At 41.9% G+C, this 26,033-nt stretch overlaps 1 protein-coding gene across 1 annotated transcript; it reads right to left on the bottom strand.

Annotated features, from left to right (window-relative positions):
* Positions 1–4,458: 4,458 nt before the first annotated feature.
* Positions 4,459–25,810, bottom strand: MOGAT1 (monoacylglycerol O-acyltransferase 1). Its single transcript, XM_057417172.1, has 6 exons — positions 25,259–25,810; positions 15,018–15,196; positions 14,407–14,608; positions 11,643–11,817; positions 7,293–7,492; positions 4,459–4,668 (listed from the first exon to the last, which is right to left on the bottom strand). The coding sequence occupies exons 1-6, from the start codon at positions 25,350–25,352 to the stop codon at positions 4,514–4,516; spliced, it is 1,005 nt and encodes a 334-aa protein (XP_057273155.1). The 5' UTR covers positions 25,353–25,810; the 3' UTR covers positions 4,459–4,513.
* Positions 25,811–26,033: the final 223 nt, after the last annotated feature.

Below are 26,033 nucleotides of genomic sequence, written 5' to 3'. Positions count from 1 at the left end.
GAACTGCAGTGGCACAAGAGCATGCAGGCTGCCCTGGTTTAGCTGCACTCTGCCTTTAAATAGGCCTCTGCTGGGCAGGGGTAATTTGGGGGAAAATAATGAAAATATGCTTGTTTAAATAGAAAAAAAATAGTTTTTGCTGCATATGTACAGTAACAAATTTAAAGAAACAGCACAAGTGTTAGCAATAAATAAAACCCCTAGGTTCTGGTTTAATGTAGACTTTCACTTCAATGCATCCTAAAGCACTTATATGGCCATATTATGTCTAAGAATTAGTCCTAAGTAATTTTCCCAGGAGAACACTATAATTCATGTCTCTACAGGACAGTCTCTGCTCCAACAAATAGAGAGAATGCCAGTTTTCCAGTCAACAGACCTATTCTCTATATTTAAATACTGCTTTGCTGACTGCAGAAGGAAAAAGGAGGTCACTGTTAGTTCACGTTAGCTAAGAAAAGCTCACGGCCAACGTGCTGGGCCCTTTCTTGGCCCGTTTATCAAATTTCATCATAGCCATTCAAAAAGCAGCAGGGCTCCATTCATGTCAGTAGGAAATTTAACTGAAGATAAATAGCACGAACAGGTGGTGTCATTTGGCCACCAGTTGTGATTCTTACTACTGCTCAAGACTGAAAGGAGACCAGGTTAGATGCCTGCCAAACTGAACATACAAAGGCAACAGTATTCCTTGATCCCAGCACACTGCAAGGGAACCTCTTCCTCTTTGCACTACAAAAGCCTCTTCCGAAGCTCGTGTTGTTTGTGAAGCTTACTGTTAGGGTACAGAGGCAACCATAAAAGATACAGTTCCTCACCTTCTCTTAGTTACTTGTTATAGATGGATGTAAGTCTCCAGCACATGACTAAATGAAGTAAAAAAACTTCCCTTTTTTTCCTCTTCCCTATCTACAGCTCTATTCTGCTAACAATTTCTACAGCTCTGTTAAAGAGATCAGGGACTGTTGAAATACGCAATGCAGGCACTGCTCCAGCACTTCATCTGACACAAAATTAATACCAACCTTAAGAAACATCAGCTGAAAAATTGCCTACACCCACCAGGCCACCCAATCCCCTTCAGAGTCAACCTCTTGGGTATGGACACACCACCCCTTACCTGCCACAAGCAGCCACCCCTGATAAGGACTAGCGTTGCCCCAGCAGTTTGGGAAGCATGAAGATTCAGTTGCTCTCCATTCCTCATTTTTATCCTTTTCTTGTTTTTCAGGTGTAACTTGGTGCTTTTCAGCATCTCAGCAAAATCAGGATGTGATGATAATCCATTGGTAGACCATGACACCCCTCCCATTTACACGAGTGCATGGAGGCACTCATTATGTATGTGTGTGTATAATGAGTTTAATGAGACTACTTCAAAGCAATCCAAGGCCCTTTTTATTCATTTTCCCCTTTATAGTATATGGAGATGCAAGGTAGAATTGTTCTGTAAAGAAGGTATTAAAGCAGTAACAGACCACATTTAGCCTTTCCCAGGCTTGGGAATTCACTTGTCACTGCCGCTGTTACTATAAACATCGACAACTGTCATTGTCACTTTTGAAAAACCCAAACACATATTACTATTTTAAGGTGGCTCTTTCTCCTCTTCCCTGCAAACGAAGGCACTTTTCTACTCCAAGCAGCTCTTCAGTTTCCCAGCTCCTGGAGTTAACCAGAGCCTCCACAGGGTTTGTTCCTCTTTCCAGGGTACAGATACTAAGACTTGATGTAAGTTTTACTCAATATTCAAACTTACCCTCAAGCTGAATTCAACTCCACAAGCTGTTACTTCACCAGCTCCTCAGAGGAGTGACCACCCTCCCACGCTCCAGGTCCTCTCTGTGTCCCACAGCTCTGCCTTTCCTGACACAGGCCACTTCTTCCTCAGACCTTTTGGGACTTCCAGCAGGAGCCTGGCTGCAGGTGATGCCTAAGGAGCCTGCAGCAAGCAATCAATCCATCTTCCCCCATCCAGCTCCTCAGCATGCTATGGCTGCAGCCTTATAGCTGGACTAACATGACCTCTTGTGCTTAGTCAGGCTCCTAAGGTCGAAGGGATGAAGCCCTTACCCAACAGCAGTGATACATATTTGCATAGCAGTCAACACAAGCGCACTTCGATACAAACTTTTATTATCTCTCATCTCCTTGCCACAGCCATCACTGAAACAACAGACATTCATATTTTACAGGTACCATAAAAAGTTACAAAGTGGAAAATATGCTTTGTAGTTCAAAAGTAAAATTACTGAGAATTGAGTCTGTAAACAAAATTTGGCAGAGAAATGTTCACCCTCAAGGGAACAGGCAGTGTCACCTTGAGCACATTGGGGAGGCAGTGTGTGCATGGTACGGAGACAGAGCACCTAGCTTGCTTGTAGATGACTGGCTTCCCTGGGATTGTCTGTGTCACCAGAAGGCACAAAGAGAAACACAGGACAAAGCAGGCCCCAGTGAGTGTGGACATACCACCAGAAATCTGAGCACTACCTGATTCTTTTCATCACCGTGGGGGAGAGGGCATCACCATTCCTACTAGCTGCTTGGTCAAGCATGCTTTCTCAAGCATGAGCTGCAGCTGAAGACTGTGCTGATGCTTACTCTAACAAACACGGGAAGCCTCCTCATGGCTGCAGCAGTGGCAGGACTGATGCCTGCACTAGCCATAATGGGTCTATGGCTTCCAGGGGTCTGGCCTTTGGGCTCAGTATTGCAGGGCTGTTTCACAAATCCACATGCTAACACAGAGGTAAGTATTTTTGATGACACCTTGCCCATCAGGTTAAGAGACTGATACTCTATGCTACAACAGTCCTAGGTACACTAGAAAATTTGTTAATAAAACATAGTTTGGAAGGGCCCCCATAAGCAATATGAAGCAGTTACCAAGCAACAAGATGCATTTAAGTAGCTTAAAGATTTTGGTTTCTTTTTTTCTCTCCATCTTCCTGTGTTACAAAGGAATGAAAGTATCAGTAGTCACAGTAACACAATCCCTACTTGTTCCACCTATGCCAGTTACAGAAGGTACTCAGAACCCAAAGATAATTTGCTCACTGAATTCAGAGGTAAGCCTGTTTGTAGGGTAACCTCTGGACCAGATACTGCCCCAAAATCAGAATTGACATAGTTCCCTAGAAGTTTTGGCTAATCTGATCAACAACAATCCATTGTTACTTCCCATACTGAACCCTCCACTAATGCATTAAAATTTACATCCTGAGCCTCTGTATCATCAAGGTAGTGGGAAAAGAGCAGACTGAGAATGAGAGGAAATATCTCATTAGAGCAGATGATCTAGAACAGTGACACAGACTCCAAATTCTTCTTTCATAAATAATCAGCACTACTACTCCTGGGGCAGGCAACACAAAAACAAATCCAAAGAACATTTCACACAGCTGGCTGAGGGCTCATCACGTACTACAGTCCTCAGGACCCTAGACACCTCTTCCCAGGTATCAAACCTACTGTATTTGACCTCCCTAGACACATGCCCTTCCAAGAGCTGAAACAATCCTTATCTTTAGCTCAGGTTAAACATGCACGGTCACGGTGCAACACAACTTTCTACATCTATCAGTGGGGAAGAAAGAGGCATATATCAAGTACACCCCTTCCGTGGTGAAGCTGCAGAACTAGACTGAACAAGCTGGGCTCCACTTCCTTCTGTGGCAGGGCTTGGGATATGATCCTTTCTAATGTGCACAAGATCTAAAGTTTATATGATTCCCCCACTAGGCTCCTTGGTACACTTCTGTCCTGTGCCTGTCATCTCCTCTGAGGCTGGAACTACCAAACAATGCTGCTTCATCTTCCAAACTGACAATCCAAAGCACAGCTTGTCCAAAAAAGTCACATCATTCAGGGCTTCCCACCACCCAGCATATACATGCATACAGAAAACTCAACACACTGTTCTCCAAATAGGTTTGCTCTGCTCCATAACCTAGACAAACCACTTTTGTCTATACCCCACTTAGGGCCAAAGCTCCTATTTATTATTGAATTCACATGTAAATGGCTTGTAATAGCCATCTGCTGAAAACATACGTCTTCATTTCTATGGAAGAGCAGCAGCATTTTCTGATGTTCCGAGAACAACCTGATGTTATGTTTGATACATGCTGGTAAAGTCTCTCAACGTCTAATCAAAGACTTGTCGGGTTTATACTTCTGCCACACTGGGGCAATTTCCTCTGCTCAAGCAATGGTTAGGTACCATGGTGGCAAGAACATCTGTGTTGAGACTCTCGCTAGCATTTCTGGTACAGATGAGCCTAAAAGGACAACTCAAAACAGTACTGGATTCAAGGCTCACACCCTAAGGATTTTTCCATCCCCCCCCCCCAAGATTAAGATAAAAATCAATAAATCATCTAATAATCCCTTCTTAAAATTATTCCTTACACAAGAATAATTACAGATTGCAAAATACAGATTGCAAGAAAGACATCTTTCAGCATACACTGTTTTTTCCATGGGATTTGGAATCACAAATTGTAACGAACTACTCGAAGATGAGAGATTTATGCTCAGGGATCCCATAGGTTCCTTTGTGTTCTTCAAACAACTTTCTTAGTTTCTGTAGATACAATGCATGTAGCTGTTCAATCTCTTCAGTGGTAGGGTTCAAGTTCTGTTTTACAGGGATGGGACTTCCCACTGCAAATCAAACACAACAGCAGCATTAGCTCCAGTGACGTCTCTTTTCAAGTAGAACTGCTTTTCCTCCTATAACAGCTCCACCACAGCTCCCAGTGAGGTGGCAGAATCACAATTCTCTTACCCCAGGGCCTGATCCTGCCTTTCACAAACCTGAGTCCTGGGTCTGGTTCTCCACTTCCTTTTGTTCAAGTTCAGATAAAATTCATTTTAAAACCCCATCATTTCAGGTTGGCAGCAGAAAAATAAACAAGAAGAGGGTTAATAGCTAACTTGAAGGAGCAGTTTACACTTCAACATGCAATCCCATGAGCTGTTTGCTTGCTGTCTTTCAATCAGGGTAGTACTCCACAAGTTTAGAATAGTACTTAAAAAATGTACCTTGTCACCATCTTACTGTTCAGATCAGAACAGAAAGGTATCCAATGTGAAGGACATACCCAAGAGGACAGTGGTACCCTCAACCACACAGCGACACCAACAGGACTGAAGGAAATACAGATTATCTTCCAATTTATTCAAAATGGGTATTGCTGCACCAGTGCCAGAAGTGTTGTTGGTTACCTCAGCCTTGGGAGCAGGAGCACGTGAAAATCCCCAGACCCTGTAAGATGCCCCTGAACCATCCGTTGCCCACAAATACAATTCCAACCAAAACATTCTCCAGGCACTGCACAAAGCCTGCTACCTCCTCTGTTGGTGTGAGAGCAAGAGGCAGCATAGGAGGTAATGCCATAGAAGTCCAAAGGGCAGCCTCCTCCTTCACAAAAAGCTCTAGCTAAAAAGCCTGTGATATCCTGAGAGAAGCTTCCCATGATCTCAGTCTTCCTTATGTTGTTCAGTCACTACAGATTTTGACAGCTGTTCTTGCACTGGAGACACCGAGAGCTTAACAGACCCAACTGAGATTACAGAGGAAGTCTGTAGAAAAGCAGAGAGTCAAAAGCACCCTCCCTGCAGGAGCTTTTACAAAGGCATCTGAAAATCCCTTTCAACAGATGTTGCCATTTCAGATTGGATGGTGTTGACTAAAGGGAAGTCTAGCCAGAACCACAAAGGGGCTGATTCTGCACTTTCCTGCTGCAGCTTCCGCTGCCAACAGTTCTCGGGCCCTACACGGTGCTGAGATTCAGACTTTACGTGGCGAGGGGTGGGAACCCAGCCCTGGATTGAGCAATATCTTAGGGGGTGTGATATCAATGTGCATTCAATACAATGAGGCATTCAATACAGAAGGATGACTGGAAACACCAAACCCCCCCAAAGCCCTTCTGCAAGTCTCTTTTCCTGAGAGTGGAGATTTCTTGTGGAATTGAAAACAACACTCATCTCTCAAATTTTCTGTGCAGCTTTAAGCAACCTCCTTAATTTGCTATTTTAGAGTTGATTCTGTTTCTGAAAAGCAGTAATAATTTCTGGAAAAACAAGAATACTTCACTCATCAAGCCCAAAACATTCAGACTTCACAAACCTTGCTTTTGCTGAATTGCATTTCCTTGCTTTAGGAGATGCAATTCAGGGCTTCTGAACCAGGAGGAAGCTCACTAATACCTGGCCATGTGATCAGCATGGCTAACTGGCTTGAGTAGAGCTCAACGTGACCCTGCAGCTTTCAGGAGCTGAGTTAACACTTTCAAAGCCATGTTGATCCACATCAAGACCCTCCACCCCACCTCAAGGAATGCAGGGACACAGTGATAGCTTTCAAACATGAGGGAACAGAAACACCAAATGTAAAACATTTCATGAGATCATACAACAAGTTCTGCTGCGAGACTGTGGTCTTGCCGATTTGTAGCACTCCAGTGCTCTGGCCACAGGCTACCTCCTCACTGGAGGTGGAGCCCTTGGCGTAAATATTACAATGATGAAGATTGGCCTCAAGAGACATTTTAAGCTACAGAACAGCCTTGATGTCATCAGCTCAAGGAAATGTTGTAGAACATACAAACCTCTTCCGAACTGTGTGTTGACATGGCATGCATGCTCTCAATTAAATAGGAATGGATCCTTCCACTAGGATAAACCAAAAGGGAAGGAAACACCCTAGGGAGCTGCAATGCCAAGTAAGCAGCAGCCTGCTGAAGGGCTGTGACAGAGCTGCCGCAAGGTGCCCTCTCCCTTCCCTCCTCTTTCTGTTCCCTTGTCCCAGTGAGCAGCAGGTCAGGGTTGTACCAGCTCCTTCCAGTAGCCTTGCATCAGCTGAGATACCCAACTGCTGTTTCTCTGCAGGGCTAAGAAATGAAGGTGCTGGGCATCTTATGAAAACAACTGCAACATCCAGAATCTGCAGTGACAGATTCTTCAGAGCTGTGGCAGCCCTCTGGTACAGACTGGACAACCCTTGGGTTTCTCTGAGAACTGCTGAGGGTACAAGCCTGTGAATAACTGAATGATTAATAAGATTTAGCCTGGGACTTAAAGGGGAAAGGGAGAAAAGAATCCCCCTTTTAATTGGTGAAGAATAGGAATTAAAAAGAAAAAATTATTTTAAAACTCACATACTTAAGATGCACAACAACCAGTTGCTTCCCTTAGATTTATAAGTTTACACAGATATTAGTAGCACACTTATGCATTTCTAAACATTTGGAAAAGCATTAGAAAAGGCACAGGAAACTTACCAACAGTATTAATAGGTTGTCTGTAAGGTATTAAGCCAAAACTGTACTGAAATATTCCCCTAGCATGAAATAGGGGTAAAGCAAAGCCCATTATCTTTTGCAACTTCTCCTGTACATTTCTCAGCCATGACCCTTTGGGGTTTGCAACTTGCTTGAATAGTTCATTTTCACCAAAGGAAAACACCGGGACCAGATGAGCCCTATAAGACAAAGAACACACTGAGAACCCAACTTCAGCCTGCACTTGCACTATGCTTCACATCAGCAGCATGGAAATGGTTTCACAATAACCAGCACAGAAAGCTTTGGCAGCTCCAGACTTCATCAAGCATTCAACTCAGGACTCCGATATGCACTTGCTTTTTGGCTGCCTTGGCTGTTTTGGGGTTTATAAAAATAAGAAGTGATTGGCATACAACTAGCTTGTGGGCAGTATTTATCTGGTTGGTACCCATCACAACTTTTTATGACTGCTCATAATCATGAAAATTAATAACTGTATATATCATAAGTATGATCTTATCCACCACTATTTCAGCAAGTCCACCCTTGTTCCACTTAGTCTCACTGCTAACCTTATAATGCTCCCAGCTGGGTGGCATCAAAACCAGATCTTGGCTTTCCTCTGCCTTTTGACTGGAGCAATGAATGCACTTGATTTCAGCACAAAAACCATGATAAAACCCAGACATCCTCACAGGCATGGGTGCAATGCCAAATTCCTGTGCTGTCCAATTCCTAGTGAAATCCTGCTTCCGCCAGGCTTCTTCGAAAACACCAGCCTTAATCCATTATTAACAGAGGTCAGATCCTGCCCACAGAAATTATAACTCACTTTAGCTCCTGCATAGCCTAATGAATTCTCATTCAGCTCATGAACTGGCTTGGGAGGAAAGGCACCGACTAGCTCCTGGAAAAAATTACTTAGGCCGATGGAATCAGTGCAGTTTTCTCCATTAGGAAAAACTACTGCTACATTTAAAAACATGACAGCAGTAGGCTTTTTGATTAATGCTTAGTTTCATCAAATATTATTCTACAGAGTTTAAAGAAAATAGAGCAGGGTATTCCTAAGCAATCTCTGAAATATACAGAGGTTGTTTATTTGCTTTAATTAAGTCTTAGCTTCTGTATTTGAGCTCCATTCAGCCCACACTAGCTTTGAGAAAAACCTTACTGTAAACTATCAGCATTGCTATAATACTGTCAGGATGAATTACTGCAGCACTCTGAACACCTGAGGAGGATGCACTGAGGTCAGAGCTGGCTGGAAAGTACTGTGGACAATCAAACCTCACCTGTATCAGGAAAAGAAAAACCCACCACTTCTACAGCTTCTCAAGCCTGAGGACTCCCAAAGACTATCATTTCCACTCACTATTCTGACTAGTATCTGCTCAAAGGTTCTGTCTCAATTAGGGCACATACCACCCAGCCACCTATGAAGGAAATATCGGAAAGCCTGGTACCTACTATGGCTGTGTAAATACTCCACTTTTTACTACAACACTAAAGACAAACAGGAATATCTTGTGGTGCAATAGCACCCTGAGACTGTGGGATTTGTTTTAATCTGGTGAAGGCTTTTGCAAGATGCTATGTAGGAGGTTGAGACGGAGAAATAAGTAACTTATGATTGTGAAACTAAAAGCAAGTTAGCTGATTCATCATTTGCTTCATGTCTTTAGGATTTCTACATATCAGATACCTTTATTACCTCGGATCAAAGTGTCTTTTCAACAAGTGCAGAGGACTTCTGCTAACATATTCAGACCACACTTGATGAGTTCCTAGCTGAGGAACCACAGCTTCTCTGTGCTGGCAGCACAGGAGCCAGAGCACAGGTCTCTCCACTGCCCCTTCCTATCTTGGTATTTGATGCTGCAGATCACAAGCACCAGAAACATGCAAGCACTGATGGCAGGTGGTTCTTCTCATCTGTATCCTGAAAACCTCCCTTACCCTTCCATTTCTGTGTGAGTTGGAAGGTTTTTTCAGATTTTCTTAATTGTTAGAAACAAAATGTTAAAGTCAGAAGCAATTACTGGATGCAGAGTCTTTGGCAAGAGCTCAGGACTGCCAACAATGCTGCAAATCTGTTAGTCATACTGTCCCTTAGCCCCACTGTATAGAAACAAAGTCAGGATTTCTACACTTCATGTAGGAGCAGTTTTTCTTGCCAATGTTCAGATCCAGAATGACTTGTAGCCTGGTGGTTAAGGTGACCATGTGTGAGGTGTATGTTTGAAGTCAGGCAGAGACAGGCATTATCACCCTGGTGGAAGGCTCTACACAACTAAGCCTCTTTAAGAAAGAAGAGAACAATTATTTGAAACAAAAAGAATTCATACAGAAAAAAGTGGGCCATTCCTGTGTTTTATAAGTCTCCTGATCTTCTTGTGTGTAGGGGATGCTTTTGAAATCAAGGCCATGAGAGGTACAGGTGTATCTAGTTTCTCAATTCCAATCAGTTTAGATGAGAGATAAACACCAACCTTTGTAATCTGACAGATCAGATACTTATGTGCACACTATATAGAAAAAGACACCTAAATATTCTTCTAACCTTTAAGGTTAAAAAATGAAAGCTACTGGTAGTTTTTAGGATCCCACTAGATTAATGAACAGTTGAGCAGAAATCGAGGAAAGACTCAGGCACTGAAGCCCTAATTTAAAGACACAAGTGTTGTTTCTGGCTACAGATTAGACAAAAATGTTACTTTCTATCAGAGAACAGATCCTTTATGAGACTTCTAGTGATATGTATAAGAAACTTCCTTGGAATCTTGGACAGAGCAGTTTCTAGGAAAAAACAGACCTTAGCATTCTGTGTGAGGACAGAGTGCTCCTCTTCTCAGCGCCCATCTTTTTTCTAGCTAATAGCCTAAAAAAATCTGTTACATATTTCTCAAAACTATTTTTTTCCCCTCATTGCTTCACATGCCAATATACAATCCTGGGAGCTGTTCAGAGATCTTAGCAAGAACAAGCCATTGGTTCCAATGTTTCTAGTATACAAGACATCTAGACCAGTCCAGAACAAACACAATAGCTTATACTGTGTAAAGTGTAAATTGAGATTTTCACCAAAAATTCCCAGAAACTTACTTCTGCAAATAACTACCTTCAAAAGAAATCTTTAAACTAAAGGTGAAAACAAATCTTCCTAGATTACAGTTTTCAGCGATTTAATAAAAGAGGACTTAACTTTCTATATTTTTATTTGCTCAAAATTATAATAAAATTCTATGTTAATATAACAATTTTAATATAATAAATTCTTAATTTACAAAACAGATAACAGACTGACTGCTCCACTCAGCAGTAACAGCCAAGGTTTACTAATACAGTTTCATAATTCTTACTCTTTGCTAGTGCATAAAGCAACTGAAACAAAACAAGATATGCTGAAACAAAACAAGATATGCTAATAACACCTACAGCTTACAAATTATGATAAGTCAAAGGGAGTTTGCAACACTCCCAGCCTAGATCTAGGTGGACAGACTGGCTCCTATGTCAGACATCTGCAAGTTCTTAGACAAGTATCTTTTTAAAAATCTAATTATATGAGTTTGAGAATGTACATAAGTAAGTCATTTTAAACTGAGCATTCATTTTCCTTGCATCTCTATTTATAGAGTCAACCATGTTTTTTCTTTCACAGTAAATGAGATGCTGGCTGAACATGAGCCAGGCTGTGCACAGGCAGCCAAGGAGGCCATGAGCATCTTGGCCTGTATCAGTAACAGTGTGGGCATCAGGACTAGGGCAGTGATCATCCCTTTGTACTTGGCACTGGTGAGGTTGCACCTCTAATCCTGTGTTCAGTTCTGGGCCCCTCACTGCAAGAGAGACATTGAGGTGCTGGAGCGGGTGCAGAGAAGGGCAATGAAGCTGGTGAAAGTTGCTTAGCCTGGAAAAAGGAGGCTGAGTGGAGACCTTATCACTCTACAACCACTTGAAAGGAGGTTGTAGTGAGGTGGGGGTCAGGCTCTTATCCCAAGTAACAAGCAATAGAACAAGAAGAAATGGCCTCAAGTAGCTCCAGAGGAGGTTTAGATTGGATACCAGGAAAAATTTCTTCACTGAAAGGGTTGTCAAGCATTGGAACAGGCTGCTCAGGAATGTGGTTGTGTTGCCATCTCAGGAGATATTTAGATGTGGCACTTAAGAGATGTGGTTTAGTGGCCGACTTGGCAGTGCTGGGTTGAGGGTTGGACTTGATGATCTGAAAGGTCTTTTCCAGCCTAAGTTATTCTACGATTCTGTTCTGTTCTATGAAGTATATTTAAGAATCAATCTTTATTCAAAGCACGCTTGCTATACCAGCCCAGATGGGAAACTTACCCATGTTTCAAGGCCATTTTAATAAAGCCCTTCCTCTTGAGGATGCTCAATGTTAAACTTCCAGGATGTGCATTCAGAGATTCCTCTGCTCCTCCAATCACAATGATGGATGCATGGCCACCTTCTTTGTTACTGAGCACATATGAGACACTCTCCTTGGATGCAGAAACCATGCCTTCAGGAGCAAACATTATAAGAGTGACCACTGGATCTTCATGTACAAGTAGAGTGGAATTTAAGAAATATTTTTAACTATCTAAATGATATTTCAAAATTATTACAACACAGGACAGGTTTCAAAGATTTGCGTTCAACCCCCTTAATTTGCAACATATTTGGTCTTACCCAAGTCCTTTGATTTCACACTGATGAGCTAAATGTTGTTTGCCTATCAGAGGAGTTTTAAGATCTTCAGGGAAGAGTGTGCTCTTCTACCAGCTTAGCTGCCCCTCAGAGAGGTTCTGTCCCAAGAACAGAAGAGTTGAATGGCAGCAGATACTATCAAGAGGCAGCAGCTAAAGCCATACAGCAGGTGCATATAAACACAAGCACAGAGGGTTTAACAGAATTAATAGAGGACTTGTTGACTCAAACATGGCTCTACAGTGCCAGGCTGATCCCCTTCTTTCTTTCCAAAGCAATAAAGCAGCAGCTCCATCTAAGGCAATGGCACAATAGTATCAGAAGCAGCAGAAAATGTTCACTTATACTATTCCCACTGACTGTACCACGCTCTAGCAACCAGTACCTGCACTCATTAATCTATTTAGGCTAAAACAGCAGAATAAATGAAGCTTTCCTAGTACTCCTGCTGATCCTGGTACTTTTCTAATCAGAGGCACATTTCTGTACAGACCTGTTGACTTAGACCTTGCTCTGAACTTAGTGTTTTGAAAGATCCTCCTTCTAACAGAAATGTGTTTAACCCCTCCAGAGTTCCTCTGTGCCCTAAGTTTTACTTCAAATATTCAGAGTAGCACCATTTACCCAGAAGCCATGTTTAATTACATTGTGTTGAATTACTATACTTGAAATGACAATTCAGAGATCAAGTCTAGTTTGCATTGTTGCTGGTTTTTACAGTGCTAGTATCAAAGCGTGTTCTTCTGGATGTTAAGCAAAGACTTCATATCCTGTTACATGCTTGCTTTTTCTCCTGTGAAGGACATTAGTGTGTATTATGAAAATCTCACAAGAAAGGGAAGATGACTGTGATTTAGTTTTGACAGCTGGCCATCAAGAGGAATAGCTTGCTACTGGAGCAAGTTCAGACCTCAGTAAAAAGCTACTTCCACTTGCCATATATGTCTTCAGTCACCACTGTGACTGAAACATGCAGTTGACCCGACAGTCACAAATAATGAGAGTCGTACTCATTCATCCATCGGCATGCATTTTCTCTGGAAGAGAAAGAAAGAGACACTGTCCTTCCCCAGGACAAATTTACCTCCCTTGCTGAAGCAGAGATGTCAACCCACATGCTGGGCACTATTCCCCCACCCCACTGGAGTTCAGTAGTGCTGCAACAGCCTTTCCTGATGAGAACAACTGCAGCCTGTCAGCCTTTGGAGACAGGGAGCAAAGAACTGGGAGAAAAAAAAACAACGTGCTAGGAGCATGGCTTTTACTACACAGAAGATTTTGCAAGTGTTTTATGTTTTGACAGATAACCTGTGCTATACCAAAGGTCCCCCCTGGTTTATCAGCTACATACCTGTGAAAAACAAGCTACAATACTGACTACTTTTTAGCATGCTTCTTACTCATGTTATTTCTCATCTAGCAGATAAATATGTGTTCCTATGGGTAGGATGCCAAAGTGTAAAGCAGACTTCCAGGTTAGGCAATCCCTTAATTTTGCAAGCCTGAAAGAATCCCCTCAGAAACACATTTGCATGGAATGGCATTCTCTGGTATTTTGAAGTATACATAGATATGCAGTTCTGGTATTACTCTGAACATCATCCTAGGCATGTTTCTACAAATTAAATCACTGAATAGCTTATCTGTGTTGCAGTCAGGAATAAGAGCTAGATCTCTGTTTCCCAGACCTAGTCTTGTGCACTAGACCATATTTACTAAAATGCTCTAGTCTAATGAACTTAAGTAAAATAACACCTGTGTTAAAGGTCACTAGGGGGTAACACTAGTCTTAATTTCATTATACATTCTTCTGTTCCCCAAATGTTATTGATTGTTATTTTTATCTTTCATTACTGCAGTACCAGTCATGAATATCACCGGTTTATGACAAATACTACTCAAAACAGAGAAGACATAAGGTTCCTGTCTTTAGAGTTTACATCTCCATTAAAATTATACAAACATGCAATATGGGATCTCAGTCAGAAGTAGGTAATTAATACTTGTAATGAGTAGGATTTAAGACCTCCCTCCAGGTAAGAGACTTCTCAATTTGTTTTACAAGTGTCAGTGCAATGATTAAGTAATGTTGTAAATCAATATGACCTTTTCTCCTAGTATGTAGTACTGCTGTTGAAGGAAAAAACAGCAGGGGTTGGGTTTAGGTTTTTTTCAGAAAAAAGGAAAAAAAAAAGCTCAGTGATATAATTTTGTTAAACTATTCATAAAGCCTTTAATTGTTTTGCAGCAAGTTTATCATAATGCAGATACTTAATTTAGCACCAGTGCTGATCCTTCTGAAGTTAAATTACTTACCATTTATAGGTACAGTCATAGACCCTACCTTTGAAGCAGAGGCTATAATACAGAACAACAACCGAAACATTCTGCTATTACCTACCAGCACTCATTATGTATTCTCTGAAGAAGGGACAGCCAAACCAGATGGGCATGATATGAAGATATGGAGTAATGCCAGGAAATAAACTGCTGAAACTTGAACTGGTGCAAAAATTACCAAATGCTCCAGCTACCAGGACTCCATGAGGGTGAAAGCCAAATAAGTAGTTGTGATTTGGATTCAGATCTGAAGTTTTTATAAGCTGCAAAATAGAGACAGTGGAGGACATAATACTTACCTCAGAAGGATTCTCAAAAACAACAAATATGGAGATTGTACATTGACAGGAGACAGAACCGATGACAATTCATTTCCCTCTGAGCACTGTCCTGTATTACAGGGGGATATAAGTTTAAATAGATGTGTCTTCAAGATATCATGTTTAGCATTTACTGTGCTGAGGTACTACTATCACAAAGTAGAAAATCAGCCCTTGCCTCTTCTTGTCACTAAATCTCAGACTTCCCATGTTTTAAACACAAGTTAAGTTCACCCTGGCATAAGTATTAGAATATTACCAAAGATGAGTCTTAAATGTTTATTCACACTCACAGCTGTTCAAGCTGTTTCTGTTACAATGCATACAGTTCTGTGAGGAACCTTTTACTCACTTGAATGGGAAAGTATTCCCTAAAGTACTTCCAAACAGTCCAACTTCTCACCCACTGTGACCGTCGGCCCCCTGTGCATGGCGTTTCCCAGTCAAGGTACAGCCACAGCAGGTACAGAACAGCAAGGAACCAGAAGTTGCCCAGGATCAGGATCACAAAGAATCCACAGCAAAACTCTGCTAAAGAGACAAAAATAAAAGGAAACCACAACAAGCATTAATCATACCTGCCTCCTTTTAAGACCTTGAATTCCCAGTCCCGATATTTTTATTATGAATGCTACTTGAGATGCATACAAATTTAAGTTAGCTTATTCCACACTGCGTGAATCTTGTTGCACTGAGGGTGAAACACCTACAAGTGTGTATTGCTTACTCTACTGCACAACTGGACATATAAGCCCAAGATGATGGCTTACTTTAACAAAAGCATGAGCTGAAGGCCAATGCTTATCTTCTCCCCATGGTAAGAGTGAACACTAATGTTTGGTAGAGAGCATCTGTTTTAACTAAGGCAGAATAAAAGTAGAAAGCCAGCAAAGATGCAATGCTCCAGCCAGCAAGGAGGGAAGGAGAAAGGAGGAGAGCTGGGGAAGGAAAGAGGAGAAAGGGGGCCACAGCAAGCTCTCTTTTCTAAAGAGTGGTGTTGTGCAATCATTTTCCTTTTGTGTTTCTTAACTTCTCCATCTGTAAAATAGGGATGACAGTTCTACCCCCTGTGAAAACTGTGCTGTGACTGGCCAAGGAAATGCACTAGACAAGACAGAAACATTGGAGATTCCACTTCAGCCTCTAAACACACCATGTAAGTGGAAGCTCACCACTGCTGTGGAACACACCGGCAGTTTTATAAGTCCTGATACTTTCAGACTCAGGTTAACTGTAACATCCTACTACAAAAACAATACATAGGAAGCGTACAATTCAAAGAGCCAGAAGAAGCTGGAGCTCAAACCCAAAACTCAGGGAAACTCCCTATGGAAACTTTATCTTTGTAGGACTTGCAGAATTCTGCGCTTTTGCAGCAACTCATGCAGCTATGAATGGAGTTGGCTGAAGCACAATAAAGCAGTACCTGCTGTTCTCCATTCTGCAGTACACCCTACAGCAGCCTGCTCTTGTCTTGTGAACAAAACACATCAGGCTCACAGATCAGAGTAATTCAGCAGATGCCAAATTCCAGTTCTGCAAGGGAGCCACGGCTTTAGCACCATGTATTTATACAATGGCAAGCAAAACAGGAACGTCTCAATGGGCAGAGTTTTCAGAAACAGGCATTTTTCTGTGGTATTTTACAAAGCAGAAATAGTACTTTGTGTGTCCCACAACTGACTCGCTTCTTTCTTGAGGGCAATATCCTGTTATGTCCTAAAAAGAGTTGCACCAGTGAAACATACTGAGCTAATACATAAGTAAAGAGTACAGTAGAAAATCAACAGCAGTACTTCAGGCAATAATTTGGTTAACACACTGTAAATATTACCCAAACTGAAAACTTTAAAATAAGCAGACAAACAAACAGTAAAACCCACTCATCCTCATGAAGATCAGCTTCATTCAACAGAGATTACTTGGGGAAAACTCACAGCAGATTTCCTGTACCAAGCAGGTGTCAAGCTGCTAAAATTCAGAGCTTAACTTGGCCTGTAGGCACTCTTGTTTCCTCCACCCTGAATGCTTAACTTTTTCTGAACTCCAGCCAACTTGCCCTTGTGCCTAGTTTGACTGTGCCTTCAGAGTAGAGATGGATATATTGTCATAGGGTGAAGTGAGAACTACTGCAGAAACCAGGAGTAGACAGAGCAAGCAAAGCTTCTGGTTAGAGTGAGCAGGAAACAAAGGAGTAAACATTCCTATTTCCAGCTTGAAATGAGCAGGAAAAAAAATCAGGAATTGCATTTGCTCCAAGGAAGGAGAATGCAACAGCCATAATCAAAACCAGAATTGAAATAAAATCTACTGTTCTGAGGGATACTCCATTCTTCAGTACCATCAGTACAGAACCTCATCGCTTCCTGCTTAAATAGGCAACCTGGTCTTCCAGAGAAGCACATCAGTAAGAGCTTTAGAAAAACACCACAGCTGAGGCTCACAGACCTCCAAAGGCAATGTGGAAATCTCCCAAAGCTGCAATAAGTTCTAGGGAACATTGTTAATGAAGACAAGTTGCATAGGTGAAAGACGACACTCAATTTCATTGCTCCAGAGGGAAAAGCCACTGGGAATTCCATACCAGCAACACTTCAAAGCAGGGCACAAATATTTTGAGAGAAAGTCATTACCTGTTCTTTGAAGAAGAGATGCTGAAACTACAGCAATTTCTAGGAACTGCTGATCTGGACAGGCTATCAAGGTTCATGGTCCAAGTTTGAATAAGTATGAGAATTTTTTTTAATTGCCATAAATTAATTTCAAGTTGTTATGCAAGAAAAAAAAATGGTAAACACTTATATTCCCTACCCTTCCTTTTTTTTTTTTTGGGGGGGGGGGCTCAGAATCAAATGGCTTTTTACTATCTGCTTCCTAGCCAAATAGCTGAAAAATGGTTTGGATCAAAGCATCCTTGCTGTGAGAGCTAATTAAACCAGTGAGAAATGCCAGATAGCAGTACTTAATACTATGCAGACAAACATACACAAGATCAACAAGCTTGCTGCTTTGCTTCAGCTAGAACACGTTCCTGCATGCATGTAAGGTATGGGGAAATAAGTGTGCTGTCAGCACTTCCTAAGGGGAGTTCAGCATCTTGTAGGACAAAGCTGATTTATTACTGCATTCGCAATGAGACATGCAAAGCAAATTCCTTTCACCATACCTCATTATTTCAATGCATTAAGAGCCTGAAAGGTGAGTTCAACACTGGTGACTCAAAACCAATGAGCCTATTAAACACAAAACCAGTGTTTTCTCCTTCAAAGAACACAGTGAATAATAAATGGCAGCTACTTTTCCTAAATTCATAAGCAAATTCCAGGCAAAAGGCAAACAACTTGGAATTCATCATTTCATCATTGCTTCCTTGAATGTAGTGTACGCTGTAAGCATAACTTCTTTGCTTGAACTTTTCTTGAGCTCTGAAAATATTTCTATGGTGTATTGGAAGGGGATGGGGGTGAGGGAGGAAGGAAATGACAATTAAAAGACAAATCACTGCCATGGGACTCTGAACATCCAGTTTGCCAGCCAACATTGGCAAGTCCCTTTTCCTCCATTTTCCCATCTACAATATGCAGATACTCATCTGTTGCAAGAAGTCAATGAAAAATATTATATACAGTGTTAGCTAGAAGCACTGGCAGCCATCCTGCCCAATGATGTTTGAACATCTGATGTTTCACTCATTAAATAGGCCCCGAGTTCACAGCTGTGGGCACCAAATTCACAAAATAGTTAAATACCACAGAGACAGGAAATAGAAAACCACCACACTGAGTGAGGAAATACAGGCAATCCTAGCAAATGTATCTGCAATTAGTAAGGAGTCATAAATGTTTGAGTAATATTTATTGTGAAGCTCACCAAAGCTAAGACTGTTCACTGGAAGAAAAGCCTCCCATTACTCTCAGGGCAGTTGCAAACCATGTCCAGTCAGTGCAGGTGTATCCAAGTGGGCAGGGTGCTTGTCTCAATCCAACCAGCACTACAGGCCATAGTACCCCATAAAGCCATGCAAAGCACCTCACACCAAAGCCTCCAGACTGCTCAACAGCTCATGACAGGTCTGAACAAGCCAGCTCCTGCTGTTTACTACATGCCCTCCACAATGCTTTCTCTAAACACACTGTGCTCCATGTCTCAAATGAGCTAGAGAATTTCAAAGTTCCGCAATGTGAACCTCATGCCATAGAGGACATGATAAACAGGACATCCTTATCCCACTGGCATTACAGGAAATACACAGGTGGAGATGTGATTTTTAATGCTGTACTTCTCTGGGCTTTATGAGAACATGCCCATACCAATACACAAAGCAAGGTGAAAAGCTGATTTCTTATACCCACAGCCATGGGGGTAGGGACAGGAATGAAACATGACATATTCTGCAACAACCACACTGATGTATCTACAACAGAACTGCCCTTTCATTGCCATTAGTCTTCAGAGCAATGCCTCTGAGCTGGGTGCCTGAGGAAGAGAACATTGGAGGGAACACACTAGGAGAACACAGTGATGTTTTCATCCCTACTGAACATCTGCTCCTCTCTATTATCCATTAAGGTACCATTGATAAGTTGATTTTGCTATTAAAATATTTTCCCTGCTCAGTGGAGTCTTTAATCATGGAAAGAAAGAAAAAAAAAATCAGCCTTAATTTTTGGAAATATTTATAAATAGTAAAGAAAGGGATAGAAATATTAATGAAATAACACATATGGCAAATGGACTCCAACAGTCCCACCAAAGGAAGACCTGAGGCAACAGGCAACACCTGAGAGGAGGCAACCTGCCAAAACAACAGTAAGCAAGTTCATGCTTCTGCAGAGTAGTACTCTCCAGCTTTTACACACAAAGCCTCTTTAAAAAGAAAAGAGTCAATGTTAGCACTATCCTGTTTAGAGCCAACTAGTCTGTGCAATTCTGTCAATATACAGATTTCCACCAGGACCACTGGAACTTGCTATCACATTTTACCCATGGCAGATATGCACTCTCCACAAAAAGCAAGCTGAGAATTTACTTAAACTAACTGGAGAATTGTTAAAGTCCACAGGAATTTGGTAGCTATCTCCAGGACTGATCAGGGTCGTAAGGAGGTCAGCATCTGCTGAACAAGTATCAGTCTCCTGTAGCAAAAGGCCTTTGTCAATTTATTGGTCACAAGTGATATTTGAACAAGGATATTTGAACATTTCTACCAAGGAAGATGCATTTCAACATTACTGTGATAACAAATACAAACCCTTGGTTTGGAGGCTTGTTTATTCTGGAATTTGGTTCCAATTCCCAAGCAAGAGCTTCCATTGGCAAGAGCATTAGGCACTATTGACTTGTAGATAGTGTGGTCTGGGAAGAGTAAATCCCCAAGTTAGTGATTACCAAATCCCAGGACAGCATGCCAAATTTAGTCTATGCACTTCCTGTTTCTTTTATTTTTCCTTAGGCATTCGCTATCAGTTATGTTCACACACAGGTTGACGAGCCAGGGCCTCTGTCCTGATACAGCACAGCTATTTTTCTCTTATTCTCAAGAGATACAAAAAATAAACATAGAGACATGGTTAAATTCCCTCCATAAGATGCAGGCAACAGAGGTAGCATTCCTAGAGTTACTAGTCAGTCAAGCATCACTAAGTACCTTATTATTCTCTGTGATCACACACCAGTCCCTACCCATAGGCCAGCAAGAAGCTTCAAGGATAGACAAATACAGACTAGCAAAACAAGTAGCAATACCAGCCAGCTTGCTAGGAAAGGCTCATACAGCTTCACTGAGTTTCCTTGGGTATCAAGAAGGTTTTTTTTTTAAAAAAGGAGGCATGAGACAATTTAAATTAGCCAGCCACAGCTGATAAACTAAACCAGCACAAGATAACCCTTTCCCCAAACATGCAATGATGTTTTGTTATCTCATTACACTGACAACTGCTTTCTCAACACACAAGTCATTTATTATTCCAGCAGCAATGTCTCATTCTGTGGCAAATGTTTCATCATTTCTATTCTATTGGGGAAGCCAGATCCACAACTCAAAACTGTCCCCATCCCCAGTCAAGATCAATTAACAAAGTGCTTCATCCTACACACTACATACATATAAGTTTAATCACTAGAGAACAGGATGTACTTTAATATACACCACTGTCTTTAGCATATTATTTTGTGGCTTCATGCATATTCAAGTACACCTTTTATTATGTACTGCTTTTGTATCATTAGGTATTTTGCAAATAAACACAGAGGTGTATGCACAACAGTCACTTCCTAGGTGTCTAGTAAGGAGAAGACCAGCGTGTCACTGCTGGACCTAAAAAGTAAGCCACAGGAAGATGCACCATTCTCCCTTAACACTTTGTCCCAAAACTAAATCCTGGTGTCCTTCTCAGATTGTTAAACTCACTCTCATTTCCATCTCTCATTGTCTGGACCAAGACACTTCCATTCTACCCAAGTTACCTAGTCCCGCATTTAATTTTGTACACACTCAAATTCCACTGTCTCTTTTCACATGACATGCACAGAAGTAAGCAGGTGAGAAGCTCACAGATTCACCTTCTAGCTTTGTTTTCTCTAAAATGCTGTGGTTTGATTTATATATATTAGAGAGGAAGACAAACAAAAGACTAAAGCACCTGCAAAGCCGCACTTAAACCAAATCTCATGCCTCCTGCCTAGGCACTGTCACCTACTGACACAAATAAACCTCACTCACAGATGTGTAGTACTGAGATGCACAGCTCACCCCTGCAGCACACCTATACACCAAGGGGAAATTGCTGCTCAGTTACTGCAAGAGAAACCTATGCAGTTTTGTAACAGGAAGGTATCAAACCTACTATTAACTACAGCAAAATTAACTCAGTCAAAGTTCTTAAGGAAAATATTTCCAAGCTTAAAAGCAAAGATTTCATGCTAAACACCAGGTACATCCACTTCATTCACTGATGTGGACAACTTATTTTATGTATATGTATCATGAAACCTACAGTAAAAACATGGGAGTGATGCAACCTCTGTACTCTCACCCCCAGTCGGTTCAGAAGCACTTGGAGATTTCATTTCTTCAGGTTACTTTCTGCCTGGGGTTGGGCTGTAAAACAGCACAGATTGATCACAAGCAGGTGTTAGCACACAGCTTCACAAGCACACATGACGTGAGTGTTGCACCAGCTTGGAACAGAGACAAACCTGCCCTAGGACTGCCAGCCCCTGGCCAAATGGGGAATCTCTAACAGCAGCAATTACAGGCATAAAACTACATCTATCAAAATTGTCTGTTTCAGCTTGTTTTCTAAAGCAGATACTCTGAAACTGCAAAGCTTCATATATTTCCCATTTCAACAGTGAAACACTAATGACTTGAAATTATGCTTCAGCCTGAAGATGTTCTGTATTTCTGCTTAACATAGCAAGAAACAGCATCTCTTTAGCATTTCCCATTTTTCATAGCTTTAATTTTCTAGACTCCAAGCTGATACCAGTCATCTTTTAAAAGAAGGTACCCTACTTAAAACACTCTTCTTTTTCATGGAACTATTTCAGCCTGCTGCACTTGGAGCACATAAGATAGAAAACCAGATGGCAGTTTCAGCTGGCACACGGTGGGAAACTGCTGGGTGGGAATTTTCCCTCATCTACTCCAGAAGCTCTTGGAGACAGATCACAGTATTTCAGAACTTATTTGTGCTTCTGGTGTCATGCCCCTACATAATAGAAGTGGATAACACTGCTACAGTGAAAACTTGTCTTTTCTGCTCGGGGGCAAATTTTGGCAGCTTGCAGTACAGAGCAGGGAAGCACAGGAGCTTACACACAGAATTTTAAAGAGGTTCTTTTGTATGTAATGAAATTCTGTGCACATCTGTACATCTTTTTGGAGACAGACATGTCTTTTCTGCTTGTGCTCTACAGCAGAAGCAATATATCTGTGGTGCAGACCCAGCCTACAACAGCATGCTGCAGGAAGAAGCAGAACTTTCTTGCTTGTGCTGTGCTGCTGCAGCTATTTTTTCAGTATTTTTGACCAGTTTGCTCTTTCTACAAGTGATGATGATACTCACAGCCTTCAACAACCACTGCATAGATGCATTTCAGGCCAACCTGTGAGCAGACTTTAGTCAAAAAAGCAAGAGGGCATTGTCAGTCTTCAATTCTGTGATCTCAGAAAGCCAAGCAGCATTACAACAAACAAACCTCGAGAGCAAGGGACAAACACCAACACAATGTGCTTTTTACATCAAACTCAGCCACTCTTCAAGGTCTTCGCCAGGAAGATGAAATCAGCACTTGATTTTCAGTCTATTCAAGTCACATTATCAATTCTAAGCTGCAACAGACTCACATTCCCCTTACAGCTGAGTTTATGTGCCAAATCACGTTTTCACATGTCACTTCCCAGACTTAAAGGGCACCATTAACCAATCCAGCCCTTGTCTTTCAGGGCACAAATTTTTAGAGTTATCTTATTTTATCTGTTAGTCCTATCTGTCCATTTTATTAAGTTATGGTACCTCATCACATACTTAGATGTAAAACTTTAAGAACTAAGCCAGTACCCTATTTTTTTCCACTGCTCTAAACAGAATCCTTGCATCTGTAATATGAATCATTACTTATCATATGGTGTTATCTGTGGATGTTTTCACATGCAGATATTTTTACATAAGACTGAATTTACATAAGATCTTGCTTTGCATAAATGAGTTTCAGCCATGTATCAACCCCCAAACAATACCTACCCCTCCAACCTATCCTGTGATGAATTCACACAGTATTTCACTTGTACTGAGGCACTCCCCTGCATGATTTGAAAGTGTCGCTTTTGACTTCAAGAGCTTACAAATAAACAATGTTTCTGTATTTTGTCTATTAGCAGAGCACAAAAAGGCTGAAAAACAAAGACTCGCTAGCAATCCAGACATCAGAAAACAACCCATTTTCTACTTCAAGTCATTTAGGATTCAGCATCTGAATTTTCCTGGAGCTATGTGAAACTTTCTGGCCAGATCACCCTGACTGTCCTATGACTGAAAGGATACACCTACAAAATACCAAGGTCACCTTGGATAGCTCTGAAAATAAACATCCCCATAAAAGCACAAGCAGATGATTATGATTAGAATCAACTTGTCCACCAAAGTTCAAGCATTCTTGCAAAAGATTTTTTCATGATCATGTGCACTAAACTATAGTGAATGTAACCAGCCATAAGACACTTCCATATTGATTTTCCTTGACACTTATACCAAGGCAGCACCAGCTGCTGAAGACAGCTGCCTTCTCCCTCTTAACCACAGCAAGAGTGGACTTACTGCAGCCCAATTCCTTCTAGCAAGAGCAGAAGGGCATGATTTTCTGCAGCACTGTTGTTAGCAACCAGGCCAGGATAAAAAATTATTTCTTTCCACTGCCAGTGAACTGCCACTGTATTATCATTAGACTGGAATAATGGTATATGCCAGGATATAATTCAATAACAGAAAATTACATGCACCAGCTATTTACAGTGTTGCCACAAACTGTTTAGAGTCCAAGCACATATAATTTAGAGGTAACAAAACAGCCAAGTGCTAAGGATAAATCTGTGAAGGTGCTTCGTACTCTCCATACTTCCCCCACGTACCCAAATCTTTTATGTGGTGCTAACAACCTAAAAAAAAAAAAAAGTATTCTGAAAGATATCAGAGCATTATGTGAACAATACTCTATTTTCAAGATACACAAGGAAGATATTCATTTTAAGTCCTAAAGCACAGACGATCGTGAAGTGTTCCAGCATTTCCAGTAATGCACAGGTAGTCAGTTACTCTATACCTCAGAACAGTTTTGTGCACGGAGACTGTTCAATAACTATTTGCCAATTAACACAGTCCATGGATATGGTCCCAGAGAGTTAAGGCTTAGTTTACCTTATCATGCGACTCATTTTATCAAGTCAAATATAACTAACCACCAATGCAAACAAGATTTGCTGCTGAGAATGGGTACTTAGTGATATGTCTATTAAGATATTCAGAAAATTCCCTAGAGAGAAATAATCCATGGAAAAGGTCTACCAAGTAAAATTGTAATGAACAGTTTCTTAAAGCAAGCAAGGATATTTTTCATAAATCTAGGGAAGTGGCTGCATTTAAGCCAATTCACTATTGATCCTTATGAGTTTTCATCACCTAGTTAAATGAGAATTTTATTGAACTACAGTATGTAAAGTTATTTTACAAAATCAGTAATGGAAACAGCATTAGTCACGTACCAACCTCTATGCTCACATTCAATAAAGAGTCATTAGTTGTCAAAAACCTTAGTGGGAATCGCACTGAGAAGACGTGGTCAATAGTTTTTTAAGATCATATTTGAAAGAAAACCCATAGAAAGAAACAGACCCCCAAAAGAGAGAAAAAGCCATCCAGAGCTTTCAAGGGGAGGAAACCCAGGTCCCGAAGTGTGATGCTCCTGCCTGCCCAGGGATGGCTCTCGCGTAGGACCACACGGTGACACAAACTGATGCCCACAGGTGACGCTGGTTAAGGAAAAAGGCGATTCTTTCCCTTTTCTCTCTAGGGCAAGAAGGAGGAAGACTATTACCCAGCAGAAGGAAGGAGAAGATCCACTGCAGCACGGCGACTGTCTGGATCCTCCTCTTTAGGGGGACGTTGATGGGGGCAAACTCGACCTTCATGCTGACTGCGGGAGAGCAGCGCGGAGAAGCAGGGAACTGCCGACTCCGGCTCCAGCCCGCCGCCGCGCCGCTCCGCCACCGGCAGCTACGGCCTCTGTTTGTAGGGCAGAACGCGCCCCCCCTTCTACCGCCGGCGCTGCCCACGGCCGCTGCAGCAGGGTCCGGGTCCGGGCCCGGCCCCAGCAGGCGGGGACGAGAAGGCGGCCGCCCCAGCGCAGCCCGCCCAAAGCCGTCCGACACAGCTTCTACAGCGGCAGCTCTGAGCAACGAGCCGCGGCACCTGTCCCCGATTCAAATACACGGCACCAGGCAACAGGGGCGAAGGCTCCGCGGCTCTATTAGTGCGGACACCGGTGACAAGCTGTGGTAGTTGCTCTTCTCAGGGCGGCCAGCGCCGCTTCCTGCCTTGCGTCCCCCCGCAGCATACGTTCGCGCTTAAGGCTCTTAAGAATTAAAGAGCTTAAGGAGGCTGACCAAGAGCTTAAGGAGGCTGACCAAGAGCTTACATCTCTTGGCGCTGGGGATTAACCCTGCCGCTTCTAACTGACCCTGCACACGCACAGCCGCCTCCCGGCCTGTAACCGAGGTGACAAAAACAAAGCTTCACTATGATGAGAACCCACCCCAAAACGCACCAAGGCGCCGTCCCGGTTGTGTGCATCTCCCCGTCGGCTCCCGCCC

Source organism: Pezoporus wallicus, unplaced genomic scaffold (assembly GCF_028554395.1).
Source record: "Pezoporus wallicus isolate ANWC-B61680 ecotype Strahan unplaced genomic scaffold, APGP_CSIRO_Pwel_v1 contig_360, whole genome shotgun sequence".
Taxonomy (NCBI): Eukaryota; Metazoa; Chordata; class Aves; order Psittaciformes; family Psittacidae; genus Pezoporus; species Pezoporus wallicus.
Note: the sequence above shows the minus strand (reverse complement) of the source record. Positions and strands in the feature narration are given on the sequence as shown.

Coding starts and splice junctions, on each gene's coding strand:
- MOGAT1 (XM_057417172.1), bottom strand. CDS start 25,352: ATGAAGGTCGAGTTTGCCCCCATCAACGTCCCCCTAAAGAGGAGGATC. Junction 15,197..25,258: donor CTTCTCCTTCCTTCTGCTGG/GTAATAGTCTTC, acceptor TTGTCTCTTTAG/CAGAGTTTTGCTGTGGATTC. Junction 4,669..7,292: donor ACAACCTATTAATACTGTTG/GTAAGTTTCCTG, acceptor TTTGATTTGCAG/TGGGAAGTCCCATCCCTGTA.